Source organism: Vanderwaltozyma polyspora, genomic scaffold (assembly GCF_000150035.1).
Source record: "Vanderwaltozyma polyspora DSM 70294 KpolScaffold1033 genomic scaffold, whole genome shotgun sequence".
Classification (NCBI taxonomy): domain Eukaryota; kingdom Fungi; phylum Ascomycota; class Saccharomycetes; order Saccharomycetales; family Saccharomycetaceae; genus Vanderwaltozyma; species Vanderwaltozyma polyspora.
The window spans coordinates 90,341-113,654 of NW_001834673.1; the positions used below are offsets into that span (position 1 = coordinate 90,341).

Sequence of the window (23,314 nt, forward strand, 5' to 3'; positions counted from 1 at the left end):
AACTCGATTCAATATTCGTTGTTAAGAGATACGATTATGAGAATTCTAGAGACATTGTAGTCATCGGATTAAAAAAAAATACACACATATTTGTCAAGAATTGGGAAACTAAACAGTTTCCTAATACGTACATCAATGAATACAAATTATAAGAGTTTAATCCAAATTAAAATGACATTCATAATACTATCCTATCCTAATATAGTATTGTAATGGTTAGTATTGGACCATTAGTCTATGTTTTAGTATAGTTAATGACATTTAAATTAATTTTGAACCACAACAGCATGTTCTTGCAATTTAAAATTAAAACATTGAGTTACAACAAGAAACAGGACAAAAGTCACCAAAATAATCAGTCCATCAAGTGAAAACTTCATTTACATCAGACTTTTGCTAACCGAATGTCGCTCTCTTTTCCATCGAACAATATCAAATTTCTTGTAAAAGGTACAATTTTTCATTTGGATGCCCTAAGACAAAGACATTAACCGGGTAACTAATATATATATAATGATATACGAACATCTGTTGAAATTTCGAAAACTTTTCGAAACTATTTAAACAGAACGATATTTGAAGGATATAACACTTTTAATAGTTGATTTATAGATTCTTAAATGTAGTTTTTGATTAATTTATAATGTTTTTTTACTTTCAATCTTAAAAGATATAACGCAAATTTCACAGCCAATCGCAACATATAACAGTATCACATCGAGGTTGAACCCCTCCGGGGCGTTCTTGACCCATGACATTTGTTGATTTGTGTTGCAACGATTCTGATATTTTTTAATGTTAGAGTTGTCTTTGCTTGGACTGGAGAATAAACTATATAAATGATCTTGGGTGCAACGATTCATCTGTTGTCTGTCTTTGTGCAGATCTAAGAGTTTACCTTCGTGTGCTCGTATGGGAGTGGTTGCAAGGATCATTAATACATCTATTCTTTTAAACTTATCTTTGTATATACTATTGTAAAATTGACTTGGTTATGTAACAAACTATCATTCTTCATTTCCTGATGGAGCATGATCCCTGTCTAGAAATTGCAATTATATACTTGTTTTGAATTGTTGTCTGACCTTGCAGCTACATATTTAACATTATCGAAATTGCACTCTTCCCTTCTATTGAAAATATGCTATAAATGTTTTGAAAGGCTGCGTTTATAAAATTACTTGCATGATTAGTATACCTTGCTTGGTGCACAGAACAGTTTTAAAGCAAGATATAGATCAACTTGAGTTTACAAAGATGAGTGAATTGATTGATCGTTCAAAAAATTTCGAACGTATATTGGACTTAGATATAGATAAAGAACTTCTCATTAAAGAATTAGAATCAAAATTAAATGTTATTTCTAATGAGTTTGAAATTGAAAGGATCCAATTAAAAGACCAAATAAATCTAGTGCAAGAAAAATATTTGACAGTTAATAAAGAACTAGAAAGCAATAACAGCACTGTAAAGTACTTATATGATACTAATAAAAAGCTTGAAAATAATATTGTAAAATTAAGAGAAGAACATCAAGATGAAATTGAAGAGAAAAATACATTCATTGCTGAACTCGAGAAGACAGTTGAAGCAAGAGAAAATGAATTGGATGATTTAGAATCAGATTTGCAAGAACAGATAGATGATTTGAAAGATGAAAATACAGAATTCCAAAATAAATTAAAGATATACAAGAATAAGATAAAGGAATATAAACATGAAATTAATTGCAAAGAAAATGAAATCCACAATTTAAAATCTGAAAGGGAATTCAATGCAGAGGAAGTTGAACAAAAGACTGAAACTAATCAAGACAATATTTCTGAATTACAAAGACAAAATGAATTATATTTAAAAGAAAATAAAGAATTGATAGAGACTAAGTTAAAACATATGAAAACAATCGACGATTTAAATTATTTAAAAGAAAGCAATAACTTTTGGAGACTTGAATGTGATAGATTACAAGTTCAAGTGAAAGATATTAAAAAATTGAAAAATGAAATTAAAGAGAAACAATTAGAATCAAATAAACTAAGAAAAGTATTAACTCAATGGGAAATTTTTGAACAACAGCTACAAAAATCACCAAATGAAATTATATCAGAATGGAGATCTTTTGAGACTGAACGTGCATTTTTAAATAATCAGTTGTCTGAAGCAAACGCAAAGAATTCCAAAGCAAACGAAGAGTATAAGAATTTAAAAGATGAAAATAATAAAAACTTAGAGAATATTAAACAATTAGAAGGGGAACTGAATTCTTCAAGGCTAACAAATGTGACAGAAAGAAAAGAAAAAAAATTGTTATCTCATGAAGCCTCTATGTTACGTACTCAAGCTGAAGAGATGTTTGGAATGTTACAAAATACCATAAATAATAAATTCCCAGAGGTTGAATCTAAATTAAAATCCATAGAGGAAGATACCAAACAATCAGAAGCATTAATTCAAAGCTATAAGGAAGAAATTGAAAGCATTAAGAAAGAATACGAATCTTTAGAATCTACTGAATTTACATCTACTAAAAAAAGAAAATTAGAAGAATCAGTAGAACCAACTATACTAAAAGAGGAAAAGGTAGTAGACAATTCTAAAAAATTAGAGTTGATGAAAGCTAAAGAAAAAATCGAGGTCTTAGAAACTAAATTGGCTAAATTAAAAGAGTTTCAAGATCAAGAAGAACAAACAAAACCGGAAAGAGATGTCGATATATCAAATGTAGCGACACAAACTATGATGTCAAAAAATAGAGAATTGTTAAGAAGTATATCTAATATGAACAATAACAACAACAATAATTCTCCTGTACCACGTCACATATTCGATACCTTATATTCAGAATTAAAAGAAATGGAACGTAAGCTAATACAAAAGATGAATGAAATAACAGAATTAAAACAGAAGAATTCAACACCTTGATACAATTGTATAGTTGTGTATGATACCATACTCATATTTAGATTGATAATAATAGATACATTTAGCATTGATTAAAATTATTATATGGTTGCAGTTATGGTAGTAAATAACTAGTCAATTATTAACCTGATCACATGATCTTCCGATAACGATATATCTCTTTTACTTTTATAGCCCTATTCTACTTATCCTATCATTAGTTATGGGTCCATAAAACTCTTTCCCAACAATAGTCACGTGATACTCAAATTATTCTAACATTCCTTCTCCATAAAATTTGATTTTCTAAATTACGAAACGAGAAAACTATCGGTATCTTTTTTTGTCTCCCAATTGTATTGCCAATAAAGTACAAATATCAAAAATTTAAAGTTACTTTTGACTTCGAAAGCAACATACAACCATTTAGGAACTGCTCAATTTTGTTTTTGAGCATATTATATATATTTTAGGTGTATAACTTAATTTGCAACTATTGATCATCTAGTGTATTGATTATAGAGGCTACCATCATAGGACAATTATTTATATTGAGCTGATACACCTTTCTATATTTAAAACAGAAAAAATTGCTTGTAGGTGTATTCTTATTCTCATCCGTTGATATCCCACATTCATACATATTTATTATAAATTAAAAGTTATAAAAGCCTTTTTTTATTTATTTTCCATATATTCAATAAAAGTCGGTGCATACACTAAAATATTACCAAAAACAACTCGTCACTTCCTGTGTCCATTAAAAAAAAAAATCTACATTTCATTTATATTTATATTGTTATCAATGAGAGCAGCAACAAGAAATCAAGTAACCAATAAATTATTTGTAACTACGTTTTTAGTTGCATTTTCATCTGTAGCATTAAGTACAGCTCTGCCATGTCCCGCACATACATTAGATTCTGATTCACCAGTATCCATTGAACAAGAACAATTGAAAAGACAATTTATTCCAGATCAAGAGAAGGCTAAAAAGTCAATCAAATAAGTTATAGCAAAATAACAGTCAGATAATAGAGATACTGTTAAATGAATGCATTTGTGTATTATTATCTAATGCTACCCAATTTGAAATTGAAAACAAAGAAGTATATATAACAAAACAATAGACATTTGATAATTGTACAGAATAATGTCAATCTACTTCAACATTGGTTCTAGTCACACACTCATGAATGCATATATCCTACCATTCATTAAATCAATCATTAAAATTTTTAAATATTCATTTCATATATATATAATGTACTAATAATAAACGTATAACCACTAGAGTATATTACCATAAATTGTAGATAGATATACACTTGCTGGTATCTGGATGTAACTGTAATATATTAAGGCATCAAGTTTGGGATTGAACCTGTAGTAGTCATATATAGTATAATATAGTATAATATAGTATAATATAGTATATGACGTATTTATACAATCACATGATCACACCGTGGCTAATGATCAATACACTATACTCTAACAAATAAAAAGAAAAGTGCTTCTAATCCCTTTTGAAACTTCGTATCATTTTCAACGAAATGCATGCTTTTTTTTTTGCGTTTTTTGTGGTCGTGGTTCTTCCACAAAAATGAAGAAGAAAAAAGAAAAAAACAGAACGTTATTTTAAAACAGCCACAAAAACAGATAAAAATGAACTAACTAAATTTGTATATAAACAAGATAAGTTTAAGCAAACCAAAATTGTCTTTACATCATTTATAAGTAAGCTACCCATTGATAGCTTATTCAAGTAAGGTATACTTACGTACTATAACTAAGACTGATATAAGTTGTGTGCCATTATAGATAACTTCTTTAAAAAGATAGTACTATTATATTTTTATTACATCTTTTTCTTTGTTATTTTATTTTGTTTTAATTTGTTGTTTTTATCTTAAACGAATAAAAAAATTTGATTTTTTTTTTTATTGTTAAATAGATAAGAACATTAAGGATACCATTTACTTCTTTATTTCATTTCTTTACAACTTGTTGAATTTCTTAATTCTGTTTTATTGAGCTAATATTAATAATCATATATACCATAATAGAAATAAAATGTCTTCTAGCGAAGTGGAAGATATTTATGGGACTGAATCCCCAGTAGTTAATACAAATGAAGACATTCCAAAAGATAGTGTTGATGAACAAAATGAACACGTAAATGCAATTGAAAATATCGTAGGAAAAGAAGAAGAAAACAGTGAACAAGAAATTGTAAAAGAAGAGCAAGAACAACAACTAGCTCAAGAGCAACAAGAACAACAGCAAGAACAACAGCAAGAACAACAGCAAGAACAACAACAAGAACAACAACAAGAACAACAACAAGAACAGGAAAGTACAGAAGTGGAAGAACACACCCACTTACAACCTGAAGAATCTATTCAACTTGAAACTGAAAACCCAATTCAAGAAGTTGAAACCGTCAAGGAAGAAGAAACTCAAGTAAAGTCTGAATCCATCACAAATTCCCAGTCTGGATCGGAATCTGATGCTGAATCCGAGTCTGAATCAAACGCTGAATCTGAATTACTAGATCAAGATCAAAACCAAGGTCAAAATCAAGTAAAAGAAGAGTATTCTGCTAGCACACCAAGTTATTCAAAAGATACATCAACCTCAGAATCAGAAAACACTAACAGAGATATTTCTACAGAACCTTCAACAAAAGATGAAAATATAGATTACAACTTGTTACATAAGCAAGCAAAATATATCATGGAAAGTAATATGCTAAATTTACAATCTTTTAAAGACTTATCCCATGAAGAAAAGTTAACCGCAATTTTAAATCTTATAAACTCAAATCCAGCAATTTCTTTACTACCTACATCTTCGACAGTATCTCAACCAACGTCTAATCAATCTTCTAATGAAACCATTAATCATCACCAACAGCAACAGCAACAACCAGTCAAAGCTGAACTTGAAAATAAAAATACTCGTCAAAGACCAGACTTATCAAAACCAATGAACTTAGAAGAACGCGAAAGATATGCTATATATCTTCGTGGTGAAAATAAAATTACTGAAATGCATAATATTCCTCCAAAATCTAGATTATTCATTGGTAATTTACCTCTGAAAAACGTCTCAAAAGAAGATTTATTTAGAATATTCTCTCCTTTCGGTCATATCTTACAAATTAATATTAAAAACGCATTCGGTTTCATTCAATATGATAATTCTCAAAGTGTCTTGGCTGCCATTGACTCTGAATCAAATGAAATCAACTTTGGTAAAAAATTAATCTTGGAAGTTTCAAGTTCAAATAGTAGACCTCAATTTGATCATGGTGACCACGGTACCAACAGTAGTTCAACTTTCATATCTACTTCAAAACGTCCATTCCAAACTGATGACGACGACATGGATGTTTATAATGAATATGGCTTCAAAAAATCGAAAAGACGTGTACCAGCTTGTGTTATTTATGTCAAAAGAACTGCAGACAGAACTTATGCCAACGATGTCTTTAATCAATTCAAACACGGTACTGGTTTAGAAACGGATATGATCTTCTTGAAGCCACGTATGGAATTAAGGAGAATGATCAACGATGTTGCATATGAAGGTGTTTGGGGTGTTGTCTTAGTTAATAAAACAAGAAATGTCGATGTGCAAACTTTTTACAAAGGTCCACAAGGTGAAACTAAGTTTGATGAATATATTAGTATATCTAGTGACGATGCAGTTGCAATCTTCAACAATTTGAAAAATATGAGACATGGCGGCCAGATGGCAGGTGGTTCTCAGTTTGGTCATCCTGCTCCTATGCATGTCCCAATGCAACAACAACCACAACCACAACCACAGCCACAACCACAGCCACAACAACAACCATATCCTCAACAATCATATGGTATGCCACCACAAAATCAAGGTTATGGATCTTCTCAAATGGCATATGGTCAACCACCTCCACCTCCTCATCAACAATATGGTGTGCCACCTCAAACTCAAGGGTACGGTGTACCACCTCCACAACAACCACCAATGCAACAACCACCAATGCAACAACAAAGTTATGGCCGTTATCAAGGATCTCCGGTTTCTGTGCAACAACAACAACCTCCTATGCAAGCACAAAATTCTCAAATATCTTCTGTATTGGGTAGTAATTATGGCCAAATGGATCAAAATCAATTGTTATCTGCTATCCAGAACTTACCATCAAATGTCGTTTCTAATCTATTGTCCATGGCTCAACAACAGCAACAGCAACCACATGGTCAACAACAAAATCAACAAAACCAGCAGTTAGTTGGCTTGATTCAGTCAATGCAAAATAACCAACAATCAGCACCACCATCTCAATCACAAAGCTATCCATCTAATGACCAGGGTGCTAGTCAAGCAGGCTACCCTCCTCAACGTTCTCCTCATACTAACAATCAACCGCTAAATCAAGCTTCCCAAGCACCACCACCTCCACAACAACAAGAAGAAACTCCAGTTGCCAATAATGTTCAAAGTTTATTGAACAGTTTGGCTAAATTACAAAAGTGATTCATCTTCATAATTATTCATTGTTTTATATTTATTAAGACTGGCAGTCTATTAAATGGTGATAGTATGATTTTGAACTCAGTGATTATAAAGAGATTCCTTTGAGTACGGCGCTACACGAGATTAATCAAGGAGATTTACAATGATTTGTCGTTGTATTTATTACTTGAGACATGATTATTAATGAAATCTAATTGTTCTTACAAACTTAGAACAGTTTTACTATCCTATTTTTCAATCCATTGCGATGGTATACTGGCGTCTCATAACTTTGATGCAATTTTGGTTTAGACTTAGAACGGAGGAAGGATTGGGCCGAATCTTATGTTTTCTTAACTATAACCCAATTGTCTTTTGCAATAATGTACTATTATAATCTTTAAATTAAACATTACAATCCTTTATGATTGTTTTTCAAAAAGGTAAAAACAAAGTATCAAGCATTGAAATTTCATATATATTGTAAAACCTCACATTTCACCCTTATCGATTTGATTTGTTTGTTCATTTGTTTGTTTTTATAAGTATCTTATCTTTAACTTGTTGACATGACAATTTTATCTACGTACCACTTTAACAAGATTATACATACAGTTCTAAATAGAATTTTAACCCACAAATTTACCTTGAAGTACATGCAGATGTATGTCTCTTTTATCACTTTAATATCTTGATCAAGAAACTATTACAAGTGTTAGATGGATGTATATCAATCAATCTATCTATCTATATATATATATATATATCATTGCAACAGTTGAGATGATTGAGTTAACAAAGGCTTTGTGATTCTGAGAATGTCCCTTACTGAGCACTATTGAATGAACAGTTAACTAGATAAAAATATACGAAGATGGGCATCTAAATTCCAACAAATACTCCTGGACTAATCATTGTTTCTTACTACTCAATCATTAAAGTGTCATGATGGCAATTACAATACTGTTCCTGTAACTTATTAAAACCTTTATCATTCATGATCATGTGACACAGTCATTATCATTATCATCATCATGACAACCCTGTATTCAATCCCTAAAGGGTACCTAAGGGCATCCCATCCCATGACAATATCGGAATGGTAATAACATCATCATCAATTAATAATGGTGTTCATATAAATATTGATTATAAATTTCATATGGAGACAAGGTCTTGTTAATTTGGATTGTTTAATATTGATATTAAATATAATTTTCTAGTCTTGAGTCTATTTACTTTTTTGATTATATAAGTTGCATACTAGAAGTAGCAAGAATATCTTAAAGGTTGAGTTGACTATTAAATTAGCTAAATCTTTTTATATTATCATTCTGTTGAAAGAGTTGAGTTGGCAATTAGAGACAAGTCTTCTTGTGGGTCTGATAATAAGTATATTTTTATTTTTTAATCGTGATAATATTAATTTCAATACCAATATGATGGAGCAAATTAGGAGTGTTGTTTTTTCATTCGATGATGCAAAATCGTCTGGAGGTGTTTGCTGGCCAATAGGTCGTGCTAGTGATAAAGATACTTTGAGAAGAGCTTCAAAGGATAATTTGTATTTTAAAAATAAATCTTTAAGTAAAAAACATGCTTTATTATGTATTAAATTACTGGAGCCAATAAGGGACGATATCCATATTATCGATCAATTTAGAATTTATATCAAGGATTTAGATAGCACTTATGGTATCGTTGATTTAAATTCAATCTACAATACAAATGCAAAAATTATTGACTTGAAGAATGGCGAAAGATTTGGTTTGATACAAATCGATGATTCTAACAGGCCTTCTTCTTCTCAACACCATCATCGTCATCATCATCATCATCATCAAAATGAAGATGCTAGATTGAAGTTTCAAGTAAATATTCAATATCATGATGTGGAAAATAAGACATTTGAATGTATTGTGAGAGATGTTTCATTCGGTGGCACATCTGTCGTTGCAAAGTCTCCCCCTATATCAGAAGAATCATTAGATGAGTCCTGTAAAGAGTCATCTTCAGTGGCTTCTACTAATGAGACTTTTCAAATTGAAGACTATAATTATATTGATTTAATCACCGAGGATGATGTAAATATCATTGATACTGATGAAAAATATTCTGAAGTAGTTATTGATGAAGTGTCTTGTTTTGAAAAAAAGATTGATAGTGGTGAAACTGAGAATAGTAATAATAATTTTAATAATAATGAATATGATAACGATAAATCTAATGATAATTACAATGATAATGATAGTGGTAATGGTAAAAGTAGAGAAGAGTTTACTTTAGTAAGTTATTCGAGTGAAAATATAGTGTCGCCAAAGGATTCGAAAAATTCGAATTTCTATGTTAGTGACTCTGAAGATTCATACGAATATATAGCTTCTCTGATGAATAATGAGTCTCCAATCTTGAGTGTCGATTGTTCTTCTTCATCGTCCTCTTTGAATTACAATGGTAACAAGCGTAGTATCTCAAATGAATGTGAATATACAGGTTCAGGTGATAGAAGTATAGGATATGCCATTAAAAAGAGGGCAAAACCAAATAATACAATTCTAAACGTCAAGAGAGAAGTCCTAATTAGTGGGTTAGTTGGGTTTACCATAGGGTCACTAAGCACTTTAGGGATACTAGTCGGTATTGCAAATAGTATCGAAGGCAGTGGTAATTAAAACCCTTTTTTTCCAGTTATTATTTTCTGGTATTTGCATCGAAATCTTATATATAATGATTTCTGGAATGTTTCATTTCCTCTAATTAACTTTCTAATGGGTATCCACATCTCATATTTCTTTTTTGATATTATTTAATTGACCATTATTATCTTTATTTGTCTTTATTATGTTACTTCGTCGATACTTAACTATGGATAATGGATTATTCGTTGCACTTTCTGTCGCTTTCACACATTTGAATATATATTCTACCAAATTCTGTTGGATAAGATCTAGTCTTATCTAACCATTTATAATTTTATTTAAAACCAAGAAACTTAATATATGCTGCATGTAATTTAAGGGGTCTTACTTCTTTATTGCTATCGTACACAAGTTTGGGCAGTTCCTTTTAAAACTGACACATCTATGAAACAATTGTTAAACGTTAACTGAAACCTGAAAGGCAACCGAAAATAATAGTCTAACTATAAATATAAGATAGATATTTTGAGTCTTGCAACAATTCATGTGGGGAAATAGTCAAGTATAGCTAGTATATAACCTCCAATAAGTCTAACATAAATAAGAAGTGAATAAATATGTCGTCAGTGTCAGAAATCCAACCTAATGAGGCAGATGCTCCAAAAACTGCTATATTTGACTCAAGTACGGATAGATCTTCTAGTAAAAATATAGAGAGTTCAGTCTCTATCATGTCAGAGCCTAAATTAAGATCAAGATCATCTAAAAGCAGAACAAGCAGCAAAGTATCTAAAAAGAATCCTAAAAGAAAAGTAACTACACATGCTAATCATTCCAAAAAAAAAATATTAGAAACTAATAATAACAAAGATATAAAGATAGGGACCCCAATCAGAACAAAGAATGCAAATTCATTCTATAGAGGTGCCATTGTCGGTTCATTTTTAGGAGCTGCTGTTTCAACAGTCTTGACAAAATTATCCTCACAGTAAAGTCATTGATCGGAATGATACCTAAAGAGAATATACAATTATATAATAAACCATGTTACCAATTGCATAATACATTAGAGTCTCCAGAGTTGAATATAACCATCCTGACTTCTCATTTATTTACTCTTTCAATTCCATCTTTAAGTATTTGATGAATCAGTACAAGAATCATCATCTCATCAACATCGATCGGGATGAAAAAAAATCAGTAGATATCGAAATGAAATTTGGTGATCGAACAAGGAAAGAAAGGAAGATTATATAAACTTGATTGATGACTGTGGAATTACTTTTGTAGGTTAATAGTTTTGGTTTTAATGATATTTCGGAAGTTGATGTTATTCTTTTTTTGTTAATATAGTGATTTTACAGTCTATATTTGAAGTTACGGGATAGTTTAGAGTGCTTGTGTATATTAATTAGTATAATATATATAGCGAATAATAGACTGCATCGAATCAAGATAATTCATATAAATAATTTCAAAAACTGTTAAAGATGTCACAACCAGTTCAACGGGCAGCTACTCAATCGTTTATTCAGAAGTACATTAACAAAGAGACTCTTAAATATGTTTTTACTACTCATTTTTGGGGTCCTGTGTCAAACTTTGGTATCCCTATTGCAGCCATGTATGATTTAAAGAAAGATCCGACTTTAATTTCTGGTCCAATGACTGGTTCATTGGTTATTTATTCTGCTGTCTTTATGAGATATGCTACAGCAGTAACACCTAAGAATTATTTGTTATTTGGTTGTCATTTCGTCAATGAATTTGCCCAATTAGTTCAAGGCTATAGATTCATCAATTATAATTACTTCAAGACAGAAGAAGAGAAAATAGCAATTCAAGAAGAATATGCAAAGAATAAGGTTGAAAAAACAGATTGAATGATCAGGAAATCAGTCTCTGTTTATATTTCTAGAAGTTCATTCACTATCTTTATTTTCAGTCTAGATGGGTACTTCTTTTCTTTGTATACTACCGACTTTATCTTTGGTAGTATTAGTCGTTTGCTTCTTCCCTATTTATAACTAAGTCTATATTCTGTTTTCCATGATAAAGGCAAGCCTGTTTAATTTATTTGAACAATTTATTACATGAATTGATGCTTAACATAGAATGTTTTTTAAAAAAATTTTGTTTTAAAAATAATGACTCTTCATTAATGACTAACGTTAAAATAATATATCAATATATATATATGAATAAATAAATAAATAAATATGTTAAATGTTTTGGATAAAATATTTCAAATGTTTCAAATAGAAACAGGAATTCCAATGATTGTATAATTTTATAACATGCATGTTTTGAACTTTCTTCGCTTTATAAAGAAATAGTTGAAAATATTGCCCAGGTATTTCAATTATTATAACTCCAATAATACAAGATTCCTTAGATATTAAAATTGTAATACTAATAACATCAATATTTATCCTACTCTCCAAATTTCTAAACCTATAATGTGAAATTTGTCCCCCTCTTTACTTAAAGTATCATTTCCAAATGTTAGACAAGGACCGGATACTCCATGTATTAGACTGTCATCACACCAAATACCATAATGGCCATCCCCAGCTCCCATAGATAGGAATTTAGAAGTACAATAAATAGCATATTCGTTTATTCCAGTATATGGGTATCCTTTAAACCTCCATCTATAATCGCTAATGTCCTGTTTGGTATTATTTTCGATATTGGTGTCTCTGTCTATACTGACATTGGGTACTTTTTCCATTTGCCATAAGAAACATTCACCATTACCATAATACCTTCTTGCATCTGTAGGATGGAAAGGTTCGTTGCTATAAGCACCAAATATACCACTCAATCTATCTTTTATCACCAATACGTAGCCAACTCTCATTGGAGTATCACTATCAGGAGCAATGCTATCATATAACGAGTGAAGAGAAGCGCCATGTTGCTCTAAACTATACATCAATTTCCAATCGGTATAAAGTTGTATTCTAGTTGGCATAAGCATCCTTATATCATCACACATATCTGGCGTTAGCAATCTATTCTTCGTAGAGGGAAGGTAACCATTTAATATCACTTTTGGCAAAGAATCATCATCAAAATCAAATTCATATTTACTATTGTTCTTACTATCTTTATTAGTTGAGGAACTACTATTTAAAGAGGAGGAAGACTGATTGGAGTCAGCAGAAGAGATTCCAGTCTGTGTTAGTGTTTTCCGTAACCTGCTTACAGCATCTTTCATTTCAAACAACATTTTGAAGCTACTTTATTTAAATCAGAAAGAACACCCTTAACATATACTAGATCTACTAGAAGACAAATATTACTTTTAGCCTATAGATATACCTAAATCTTGATTTATCTGCCATTGACATGGGGTTTGCCTACTCTTATATATGTTCCTAATATCTAATTATGAAACTTAAATCCAAGTTCGAGAACCGTTTAAAATAATCACGTGACTTTAGTGCTAATATCATGACATATATTTAATATATCAGAAGAATAGATCTATTAACAGTAATATATATCTACCATTTAGATAATATAACAGTTATGATGATTCATATATATTTCTATTGTTCTTTAACTGTTTTATTTATTTATGATACCCATTGTAAAACTACATTGAATAAATTGTAATACTAACGATGTAGTAAAAGTCCAATTCTCTATAGAAATATATCAACTATATTACATAACAAAACATATTTTAAAGTTTACCCAATAATGTACATCTATGATATCTTTTCGAAGCACACTATTAGATTATAAATTAATAGTGAAAGAAAAAATAATCTTAAGGTTTTTCAATGTTTCAATTCGTCAAATTCAATCAAAAGTAATCTTCTTTGCCTTTTTGGTCATATCAACATCTTTGTAGAAAGCACCATAAGCACTGTGTTCCTTCTTTTTAGTGTGGGTACCAAATTTCTTCAATTCTTCTGGAACTGGTTGGCCTGCACCATTCAGAACATTTACCAAACTACCGGCTAAATGTTTTTCTTGTTCTGTAAATAATGTGTGAGCGGTACCAGTCTTACCAGCTCTACCAGTTCTACCAATTCTATGAACGTAATCTTCAACAGTCAATGGGAAAGTTAGATTGATTACAGTTTTGACATTTGGAATATCTAAACCTCTGGCAGCAACATCGGTAGCTAGCAAAATACTAGATCTTCCTGTTTTAAATTCATCTAAAGCATTGGTTCTTTGCTGTTGGGACAAATCACCATGAATAGCTGAAACTTTGTAACCATTGTAGTTCAAATTTCTTTCAACACGAGCTGCTTCTTTCTTATATAAAGCGAAGATTAAAACTTTATCGTCTTTTTTGGAACCGGATTGATATTTCTTCAACAATTCTAATAGTTTTCTTTCCTTTTTGAATGGATCGATAACTTCCACAATTTGAGTAATTCTCTTATTGGCAGACAATTCATCTGTGTTACCAATGGAAACCTTAATTGGGCTGTTCATGAATGTGGATGCTAATTCACGAACTTCCTTAGGCCAAGTGGCGGTGAACATTAAAGTTTGTCTTCCAGTAGATTTGGTTTCTCTAATGATATTTTTAATATCTTCTTCAAAACCTTTTTCCAACATTCTATCAGCTTCATCTAAAACTAAATAGTTAACATTAGATAAATTTGCAGCACCTTCTTGAATCAAATCTAATAATCTACCTGGGGTAGCAACAACGACTTGAGATCTTTTCAATTGGGTACGTTGTTCATCCTTTGGAACACCACCATATACGCAACAGCATTCTAAGCCAACCTTATCGGTTAAAATAACTAAGTTGTCATAGATTTGAGAAGCCAATTCTCTAGTTGGGGAAATAATCAAGACTTGGATACCATTTTTACCTGGCTTAGAACCTGATTTCGTTAAAATGTTGTTGATTGCTGGGACACCAAAAGCGAAGGTCTTACCGGAACCTGTCTCAGCAACACCAATAACATCTTTGCCAGCTAATAAATATGGCCAAGAAACAGCTTGAATTGGAGTTGGTTTAGGAAATTTAGAGATTTCAGCTTGAATTCTAGAGTCTAAAGAAATATGACTAAAGGATAACAATGGGCGTAAGTTTAATTTAGATTCATCTTCAACAGCAACTTCATTGGTGGTAAAGAATTCATCAATTTCAGATTGAGGGACCTTTAAAAGATCAGCATTTTCAGTATAACCGTCAACTGTAGATGAAGTTGAAACGGAGGCAACTGATTCATTATCTTCATTAGATTCGGATTCAGATTTGGTTTCTTTCTTATCCTTCTTATCTTTCTTATCTTTCTTAAGCTTCTTTTCCTTTTTGTCTTTCTTTTCCTTCTTGTCTTTCTTGTCTTTCTTATGTTTCTTCTTGTCAACTACTTCATATTCCTCTGACTTTCTCTTCTTATCTTTGATTTCGTCTTTAGACATCTTGTGCTAATGTATAATGATTGGCTTGTTACCTTCTAGTAGCAAAACTATTATAATACATCTCAGATTTCTCATCAATTACATCTTCATCTTATATATTAAAGGTGATGAGATGACTGGAAAATTTTTTAGAATATTTACTGTATAAAATTTTTACTAGCGCTGCGAACGAATATTGCGATGAGATGAGATGAGATGAGATCAAAAAGGAAATGAAGGTGTCAATAATACAATACAATACAATACAATACAATACAATACAATACAATACAATACAATAGAGCTGGATAAACTTGGATGGGGTTAAAAGTTGTAGATTATGGTACATTGACGAAATTTAAAGATTAAAATAGTTATTATGAATACCTTGGTTGAATTGATTATAAATAAGTTGTTATAGGTTTGATTATTTTACAAGTATACTATATATTTATAGGAAAAGTAATTATATACTCTTTCTTTTATAGATGCGAAAGATGTCTTTTAATTATGATTATGGTTATGATTGTGGTTATGATTATAATTATTATATTTGTTATAATCCACGTTTCCAAATGAGTTATGTTAATTGTGAAGTTACATGATGCCAGATCATATGTGTCTTAAGTTTGTTTAAAAGTAATAATATCGAATATATGAAATATGAATTATGAATTGACCAAAAAGGAAAAAAGATGAAAATGGATAATTGATTTAATTCTTTTCCTTTTTATTCACTATCGTTCAAACTAATAACTTTCGAACGTCTGGAATAATTTTTTGGATTCAAAGTACCAGCATTATCAAAGTCTTCATTCAGTGATTCTTCCAAATCACCGTTATAAGAAGCAATCATCATATCGCCGTCTTCTACTAGATCACCTTCTTCTTCTTCTGACTCTTCTTCAGTAGCATGGAATTCTTTGCTACCCTTAAACTTCCAATATATTAATACATATAATGTGTAACCAACAATCACGACAGATACATAATTCATATTATCCTTTGTAACTGGTAGTTGTGGTGGGAACGAGAAGAAGACAATGGCAAATAAAGTCCAACCTAGTAAAACGATGTTAGAAAACAAACCGAATTTACCAAGCCAGAATGGACCATGTTTAATTTGACGTTTTTTCTTTAATAAACATATTACAGGAATGATGTATGAAAGCAATAAGAAGGCAATACATCCAGTAATCAAAGAGTTGAATGCAGTAGTTGACGCAATGTATAAGATACCTATTAAGGAAATCCAAGCGCATGACATCAAATGGGCATTCAGTGGTACGCCAAGCTGAGGATTAACTTGAGCCCATAAATGAGAATATGGTAAACCTTTATCTCTTGAGAATGACCAACACAATCTTGCTTGCCAAGTGTGACAAGCAATGACACAACCAAATGAAGTGAACAAAATTAAACAACCTAAAACGATGGCACCTCCCTTATTACCCAGTGCTTGATTGTAAATATCTAGGATAGGAGCACCTGTATGAGATGCAAATAAGGCATCTAAATCACGAATTGAGAAGAACATTGCAATTACGTAACAGAAGGAAGTGACAAACCCAATTGCTATAGTTCCCATAATAGCTATTGGAATTACACGTTCTGGTTTTTCTACTTCAAAGGCCATATGTGTAGCACAATCTAAACAAGAGAAGGACCATGCAGGATTAATTAAACCAGTGATGAAAGCAATGACACTATTTTTCCAACCAGTTTGATTATAAAAAGTAGCAAACACAAATTTTGGATCATTGAAATTACCATGAGAGCAACCTAAGACAGTTACAGTAATGGTCAAAAAAGATGCCAACGATATATATAATGAGGTAGTAGAAATCAGCGGTAGAGATTTGCCATAACAATTGAATAACATCAAGAATAGATGTAGTAATTCAAAACATACGAAAACATGCCATCTTTGAGGGATAAATTCAGGATGAGTTAAGGAGTACATACCTACTAATTCAGTAGCAACAGATAAAGTGGTTGAAGCACTTGTGAAGACTGAACCTGCGTAAGCAAAAGAACCACATAAGTAAGCGGCAAACCTTTTATGTTTTTGGGGAGCTAATTTTAAAGACCACCAGAATTGACCACCGGCGTGAGGATAAGCAGAAGATAATTCACCTAATGATACACCTACACAAACTGAAATCAGAGCGATGATGATGATACCATATACAACCATCATTGGACCACCGGAAGAGATACCTGTTACTAAAGAGGCTGAAATACCGAACCAAGAATTGGTTAAACCGAAACCTACACCTAAAATTGACCATAAAGAGAATGATTTTCTAAGATGAACTTCATCACCGTTCCCACCACCTTGTTGGATTTCCTTTTTATCAGAGATTGAGTGGTCATTTTCATTCACAGTTAGCTCTTGAACTCTTTCATTAAAGGAATTCAATTTTGAATGTTGATCAATATTTGAACCATGAATATTCAGAGAAATGATCTCACTTTGATCTTTCTTCATTTTTTTCACAGATTGTTGTTGTTGTTGTTGGATATGGTGTTATTAGATAATGATTGTACAATTACCCATTAAAAAATTGATAAAGAACCCTGAAAAGTATGGACAATGTCGTATTCTAGACCCAAACCCAAACCCAAACCACAGACGTACGCACGAGCAGACACACACACACGCAAACAGAGAGAGAGATAAGATAGACTATATTTAACCAAAGCAATTGACCCAAGGTTGAATATTAGGAGATAAACAGTTGATGTATAAGAAACCAACTCCTTTTTATAACAAATGCAAAAAGATAACGACCAAAAGATGAGTATATTTAAAATCGAATCTATGTGTTAGAAATGTCTATGCAGAAAATCAACAGATGGATTGAAGCATCTAAAGCATTACAATAAAATATAGATGGATTGAATAATAAAAAAGTCAGTGGGGGGACAGAGAGAGAGAGTAATTTAAGTGAAGGGATATTAGAGTATAGGAATAAAAACCAGTTTTCCAGAGCAAAGAATACAATACAATACAATACAATACAATACAATACAATACAATACAATACAATACAATACAATACAATACAATACAATACAGATATAAGAAACAAGTACGTAATAGACAGAATCGATATCGAAAACAACAATAGACTAATTGATTCTCTATCATGTAAAGAGTACTAAATTGGCAAGAATACAATACAAGACAGGACAATCAAGCTCTCTATCAATCAATCAAGCAATCAAACCTTTGAGAAAGATGCAGATAGATGGTGACGATGAAGGATATTCTGGCTGTTACTTACATCTTCGAAATGGATTTAATTTTACTTTATTTTTTAGAATTCGAACAAACAGCAACAGAAACAGAAACAGAAACAGAAACAGAAGGAGAGAGAGAGAGAGAGAGCATTAGAATATTTTAGACAAAATATGAAATGTAGCAGAGAAACCGGTGCAGGCAAGTAAACCGTTTCGAAGCATAAATAAAATGATGGTATTGTATCGTACTGCACTCTGCTGTTACTGACAATTCTAAATTTCGAAAAACATCTGGTATTACGCATTTCAACAGAGAAATGATGTAGAGCGGCAGTCCGTTTTGTATGTATCTCGTTTTCTTTTTTTTTTTTTTTATTTGATGTTTTTGTGGTCGATTGATTGATTTTTTTTTGTTTTTGTGTTTTGTGGGAAATTATGGGAGAATGATGGGCAGAAGTAGTGTGCATGTGAAATTTGGTATTTTTGTAAAAAATTTGTCTTTTTCTTTTTCTTTTCGCTTTTCAGTTTGATTCCATTGTTCGTGCTGCTGTTTGTTACTAATCCCCGATATATCGAATTTTGTATGGCATGCATGTTTCTCTCTCGACCAGCGGAGGGGCGGAGGGGGAAAAGGGAAGAGAGAAGCGCAAGAGATTTCTTCCCGCAGTCGTGGGTGGGCTTATCTGGCCGGGTTCGATTCCTGACGTGTGCATCCATTTCGATATTACTTTTACTGACATGATAATATATGTATTCAAAAAACAAATATTCATCAATCGGCGTGAATTGACGCATCATGTGTTTGTTCATAATAGATAACCTCCTCCTGCATGAATGGGAGGGTATACTAGTTAGTTTCCCTTTCACAACTCAATCAACATGTGAATATTTATTATCTTACAAGTCTCACTTGTAACAGGAGTCAATTAATTCAATTGTTCTGAAATTCTTGTGGTTTCCAGTTTACCTGCTATAATAAAGTCAAGTCAAGTCAAGCTACATAAAAAACTTAATCGGTTTATATTTAATTTTATATTCGAATTGGTGTTTATTTAATATATTTGTGTATAGTACATGTGAATTATTATCTAATGAAGGAATTCCTGTTCCAACGGGTTTCCAAACCGCCCTCTCTTACAAGAAGAACGGATGGATGCTAACATTTATGAAATTACATCACTTCTACCTACAACCCGAGTTTGATGTCAATCTATATATTCTAAGCTCTATATAAAATATAAAGACACTCCATCATACTCAAGAATAGAATTGAATGAAATTTCTAATAAAAAAAACAATATAAATTGTTCTTAGTAGTGTGAATCAAAAAAATTAGTATATTTATTAAAAGTGGTAAAATTAAAAAAACAAAAAAAAATTTAGATTTTAATTAATGCTCGGATTTTCAATACTTATACTTCTTAGTTCATAGATTTAACCAACTTGTTGATGAATTCTTCACGGTTACCGAAAGAACCACCTTGGATAAAGTGCTTGAACTTTCTTGGGACACCCCAACCACCAGATGGGTTAGATAACTTGAATGGCCACAAGAAGTTGTTAGCTTGCTTGAAGTGTGGACCAACAGTCATGATTTCGTGGATCAAATCGTCGACAGACATGATACCGTACTTACCCAAGTTGGCTTCAACAATAGAGTTGTCGGACAAAGCAATTCTTTGCTTGTTGATCTTACCGTGACCTCTCTTGTAGACTAATTGTCTAACAGTAGAGTAAGATGGGTAACCGTAAGCAACGTATGGTTCAACCAACTTCAATAATTCAGAAGTAGCCTTGGTGACCTTAACGAAAGTACCAGAGTTGATTTGGTTCAATCTCAACAATTGGAAAACCTTTCTTGGCTTAGGTGGGATCTTGTTGATACCCTTAATTCTGACAACGAAAACTAACTTTTGTTGAGCTTCGACGTAGAAAGAACCAGCAGCCTTAGCATCACGCTTAGCTTGGACAACAGCTCTTTCAGCAGTTTCGTATTCCTTTTGGTAAGCAGCGTTTCTTTGCAAGATAACAGCTCTCTTTTCCTTGTTAGCCTAATTATAAAATTTCAACAAATTTTAGAATCATTAATAAATGAATCAAAATTTAACTAATTGTTAGTAATTAATTCTTAGAAAGAAATACGATTACATGTATTCAGAAACGAATGTACTATAATTCGATTATCTGGTTGAGCTGTCAACATTTTTACTGATTAAAATCGAGAATTGGAAGGGAAATGATTGTTAAATGATATTATCAGGCGAAAGATGGTGATATTGTCGACATCATTGCCATAGCTAGTCGAGATTGTATATGGGATACAAATGAGCTTCATCATAAAATAATCATCTAAAAAACATTCTTCCTTTCGATTGAAAAAAAAAATAATGTTGAACAATTCCTCCAAAAAAAATTAGGATCACGTGAGTCTTCGTGTACTCACATTAAAGAACCCTAATGATCCTAATGAACGAATTACTATCATCCCATTGAAACACATAATTGAAAGATTTAAGATAGTTTAACATACGGCCTTACGAGCGGCTCTTTCAGCCTTCAATTCTTCGGCAGTCTTTTGGTTAGCCTTAGCCTTCTTCAATTGAGATTCTGGGGTCAAAACTTTGCTATAGAAAATTTAAAAAAATTGATGTTAGAAAAAAATTCAAAATTGTAACCCAAGTGAGATAGATTCAAGTTACGCCGAACTGAAAACACCACTTTTCATTCGACGTAAGGGAAATGCAGAGATATACAGGAGAAATCATGATCAAAATACTAAAGAACGGTGTATACGACATAATTTCAACTACAATATCTTTGTCCTCTTTCAAAGAAAAAAGGAAATCCCCTACAATTGTTAACAAATAATAACATTTGTCCATCTATGAAACAACAAATTATGATGAAATCATAATTCGACGTAACAGGAAATATTCAACTTAGTAAGATAGTTAAACTATCTTTTATTCAATTGGTGGAATACGTACCCAGCCATTGTGATTGTATTGCTTTGGTTGATTGATTTATAAATTGTAATAAGAATGAAAAACTAAAATGAAGAATTCAAACTTTTAATTGAAAATCGATGAGATGGCATTTAAATACTTTTTGAAAATAGCTGGTATATGAAGAATTTCAGATTTTGAAAAAAAAGACCTTACGAAAAATTGATCAAAAACCATTTTTGCGTGGTTTGCTGTTTTTTTTTTCATTGCCGTTCGCCTAATATTTTATCAAATTCCGTATTCTGTGCGGTGTTTCTTTCGTTCTGGTTCGGTTCCTGAACCGCTCTAATATTTTTTGTTTTTTTGTCAAAAGTTTTGCGATACCAAAATTAAAATAGAATTGAAATGTAGAATGTGGTGTTTTGAAGTTTCATTCAAGTGACTATTGGTTATGTTACGTGTAGTGTATGGGTGAAATTTTCCAGTATCATAAGCTACATTTGGGAATAAATGTCTTCAAACTCATATGGAAAGACAGTTATTTGGTCAAAGCCCTAACTAGTAAACGTTATCATTAGCATTGTTTAAGAGGTTACATATTTTATGAATTATAATAGATTTATGAGTTAGAGTAGAAGATACAAGAAATTTTCTAAATGAGTATTGCAATTTTTAAAATCAGCCCCGAAAGATGGTGTAATTTTAGTAAACAACATTGCTAAATAGCTAGTCACTAGTTGAAAATGTCACTGTTAATGACATTTATCATCACTTCAAAAGATTGCAACTCATAAAATAAGAGATTGATATTCTCGTAATTAAAACGGGAAAAAAAGACAGATATGAAATACAATAAGTCTCCTAGTCTTAGTTAAAGAGAACGACGACTGTCATTACATAACAATAACCTGGCACTAAAGAACACTACTCATTCCATATATAGATGATAGAATTGTATACACCACTTGGTGACCCAAGTGTGATTACCTAGGTATGACTTTACTATAGCATTATTAACATGAATAACGACTAATATGTAAAGAAAGAAATATTTAAATAAGCTTCATCTCTATCTCTGTTTATATACAAAAACTTTTTCGAAATCCATAAATTACGAAAAAGAAAATCCCGTTTTACAGCCGAACATGGAATATCGTTAAATCGAAATTTTTAGAAATTTCGATGAAAAATGATTAGGGCATTTCGAATTATTCCGTACTAAAGGTTAAATGGAACAATCGAAATGGAAATAAATGAGATGAGTTGAGTTGAGATGAGATGGCTAAACTCTTGTTGAACTATGATTAACTATTTATTTGCATTTCAAGCAATTGAAATAATCAAACAATCATAAATATGAGTAGTGCTAGAGTGGCGACTGGACCTGCTGTTCATGGAATAAATCAACATCAAAAATTAGATTACAACCATGTTTCTGATAATGAATATATTAGATTAAGAAACTTAGCTGATCAAGCCCATTCTAAAAGGAATGAGTATTCTCAAAAATCCCAAAATGCTTATAAGAATGGTGATCATAAAGCTGCAGGTGAGTTTAGTGAGAAGGCCAAACAACAATTGCAGTTAGCTGATCGTTTTAATCTAGAAGGTGCAGAATATGTACCAGTCTCTAAATAACGCAGTTGCCTCAAGTAGAAAGCATTATTTACCAATTTGTGCGTCGAAGCA

At 31.5% G+C, this 23,314-nt stretch overlaps 11 protein-coding genes across 11 annotated transcripts; 7 read left to right on the forward strand and 4 right to left on the reverse strand.

The window, feature by feature from the left end:
* Positions 1-1,185: 1,185 nt before the first annotated feature.
* Positions 1,186-2,922, forward strand: Kpol_1033p33 (uncharacterized protein; the record flags this gene model as incomplete). The annotated part of the gene is made up of 1 exon (XM_001645536.1): positions 1,186-2,922. One exon carries the CDS (start codon positions 1,186-1,188, stop codon positions 2,920-2,922), a length of 1,737 nt encoding a protein of 578 aa, XP_001645586.1.
* Positions 2,923-3,706: 784 nt separating this feature from the next.
* Positions 3,707-3,910, forward strand: COA2 (Coa2p; the record flags this gene model as incomplete). The annotated part of the gene is made up of 1 exon (XM_001645537.1): positions 3,707-3,910. The coding sequence occupies one exon, from the start codon at positions 3,707-3,709 to the stop codon at positions 3,908-3,910; it is 204 nt and encodes a 67-aa protein (XP_001645587.1).
* A 1,067-nt stretch (positions 3,911-4,977) lies between these two features.
* NAB3 (Nab3p) lies at positions 4,978-7,431 on the forward strand (the record flags this gene model as incomplete). The annotated part of the gene is made up of 1 exon (XM_001645538.1): positions 4,978-7,431. One exon carries the CDS (start codon positions 4,978-4,980, stop codon positions 7,429-7,431), a length of 2,454 nt encoding a protein of 817 aa, XP_001645588.1.
* Positions 7,432-8,849: 1,418 nt separating this feature from the next.
* Positions 8,850-10,082, forward strand: Kpol_1033p36 (uncharacterized protein; the record flags this gene model as incomplete). The annotated part of the gene is made up of 1 exon (XM_001645539.1): positions 8,850-10,082. One exon carries the CDS (start codon positions 8,850-8,852, stop codon positions 10,080-10,082), a length of 1,233 nt encoding a protein of 410 aa, XP_001645589.1.
* Positions 10,083-10,666: 584 nt separating this feature from the next.
* Positions 10,667-11,041, forward strand: PRM3 (pheromone-regulated protein PRM3; the record flags this gene model as incomplete). The annotated part of the gene is made up of 1 exon (XM_001645540.1): positions 10,667-11,041. One exon carries the CDS (start codon positions 10,667-10,669, stop codon positions 11,039-11,041), a length of 375 nt encoding a protein of 124 aa, XP_001645590.1.
* Positions 11,042-11,539: 498 nt separating this feature from the next.
* Positions 11,540-11,932, forward strand: MPC1 (pyruvate transporter MPC1; the record flags this gene model as incomplete). Its single annotated transcript, XM_001645541.1, has 1 exon — positions 11,540-11,932. The coding sequence occupies one exon, from the start codon at positions 11,540-11,542 to the stop codon at positions 11,930-11,932; it is 393 nt and encodes a 130-aa protein (XP_001645591.1).
* A 545-nt stretch (positions 11,933-12,477) lies between these two features.
* OXR1 (Oxr1p) lies at positions 12,478-13,284 on the reverse strand (the record flags this gene model as incomplete). Its single annotated transcript, XM_001645542.1, has 1 exon — positions 12,478-13,284. The coding sequence occupies one exon, from the start codon at positions 13,282-13,284 to the stop codon at positions 12,478-12,480; it is 807 nt and encodes a 268-aa protein (XP_001645592.1).
* Positions 13,285-13,862: 578 nt separating this feature from the next.
* On the reverse strand, positions 13,863-15,455 carry DBP3 (RNA-dependent ATPase DBP3; the record flags this gene model as incomplete). The annotated part of the gene is made up of 1 exon (XM_001645543.1): positions 13,863-15,455. One exon carries the CDS (start codon positions 15,453-15,455, stop codon positions 13,863-13,865), a length of 1,593 nt encoding a protein of 530 aa, XP_001645593.1.
* A 709-nt stretch (positions 15,456-16,164) lies between these two features.
* HNM1 (Hnm1p) lies at positions 16,165-17,925 on the reverse strand (the record flags this gene model as incomplete). Its single annotated transcript, XM_001645544.1, has 1 exon — positions 16,165-17,925. The coding sequence occupies one exon, from the start codon at positions 17,923-17,925 to the stop codon at positions 16,165-16,167; it is 1,761 nt and encodes a 586-aa protein (XP_001645594.1).
* A 2,176-nt stretch (positions 17,926-20,101) lies between these two features.
* RPL7A (60S ribosomal protein uL30) lies at positions 20,102-20,731 on the reverse strand (the record flags this gene model as incomplete). The annotated part of the gene is made up of 1 exon (XM_001645545.1): positions 20,102-20,731. A coding segment is annotated over one exon (630 nt), but the record flags the coding sequence as incomplete, so codon positions are not given.
* Positions 20,732-22,981: 2,250 nt separating this feature from the next.
* Positions 22,982-23,263, forward strand: Kpol_1033p43 (Smr domain-containing protein; the record flags this gene model as incomplete). The annotated part of the gene is made up of 1 exon (XM_001645546.1): positions 22,982-23,263. One exon carries the CDS (start codon positions 22,982-22,984, stop codon positions 23,261-23,263), a length of 282 nt encoding a protein of 93 aa, XP_001645596.1.
* Between the last annotated feature and the right edge of the window lie 51 nt (positions 23,264-23,314).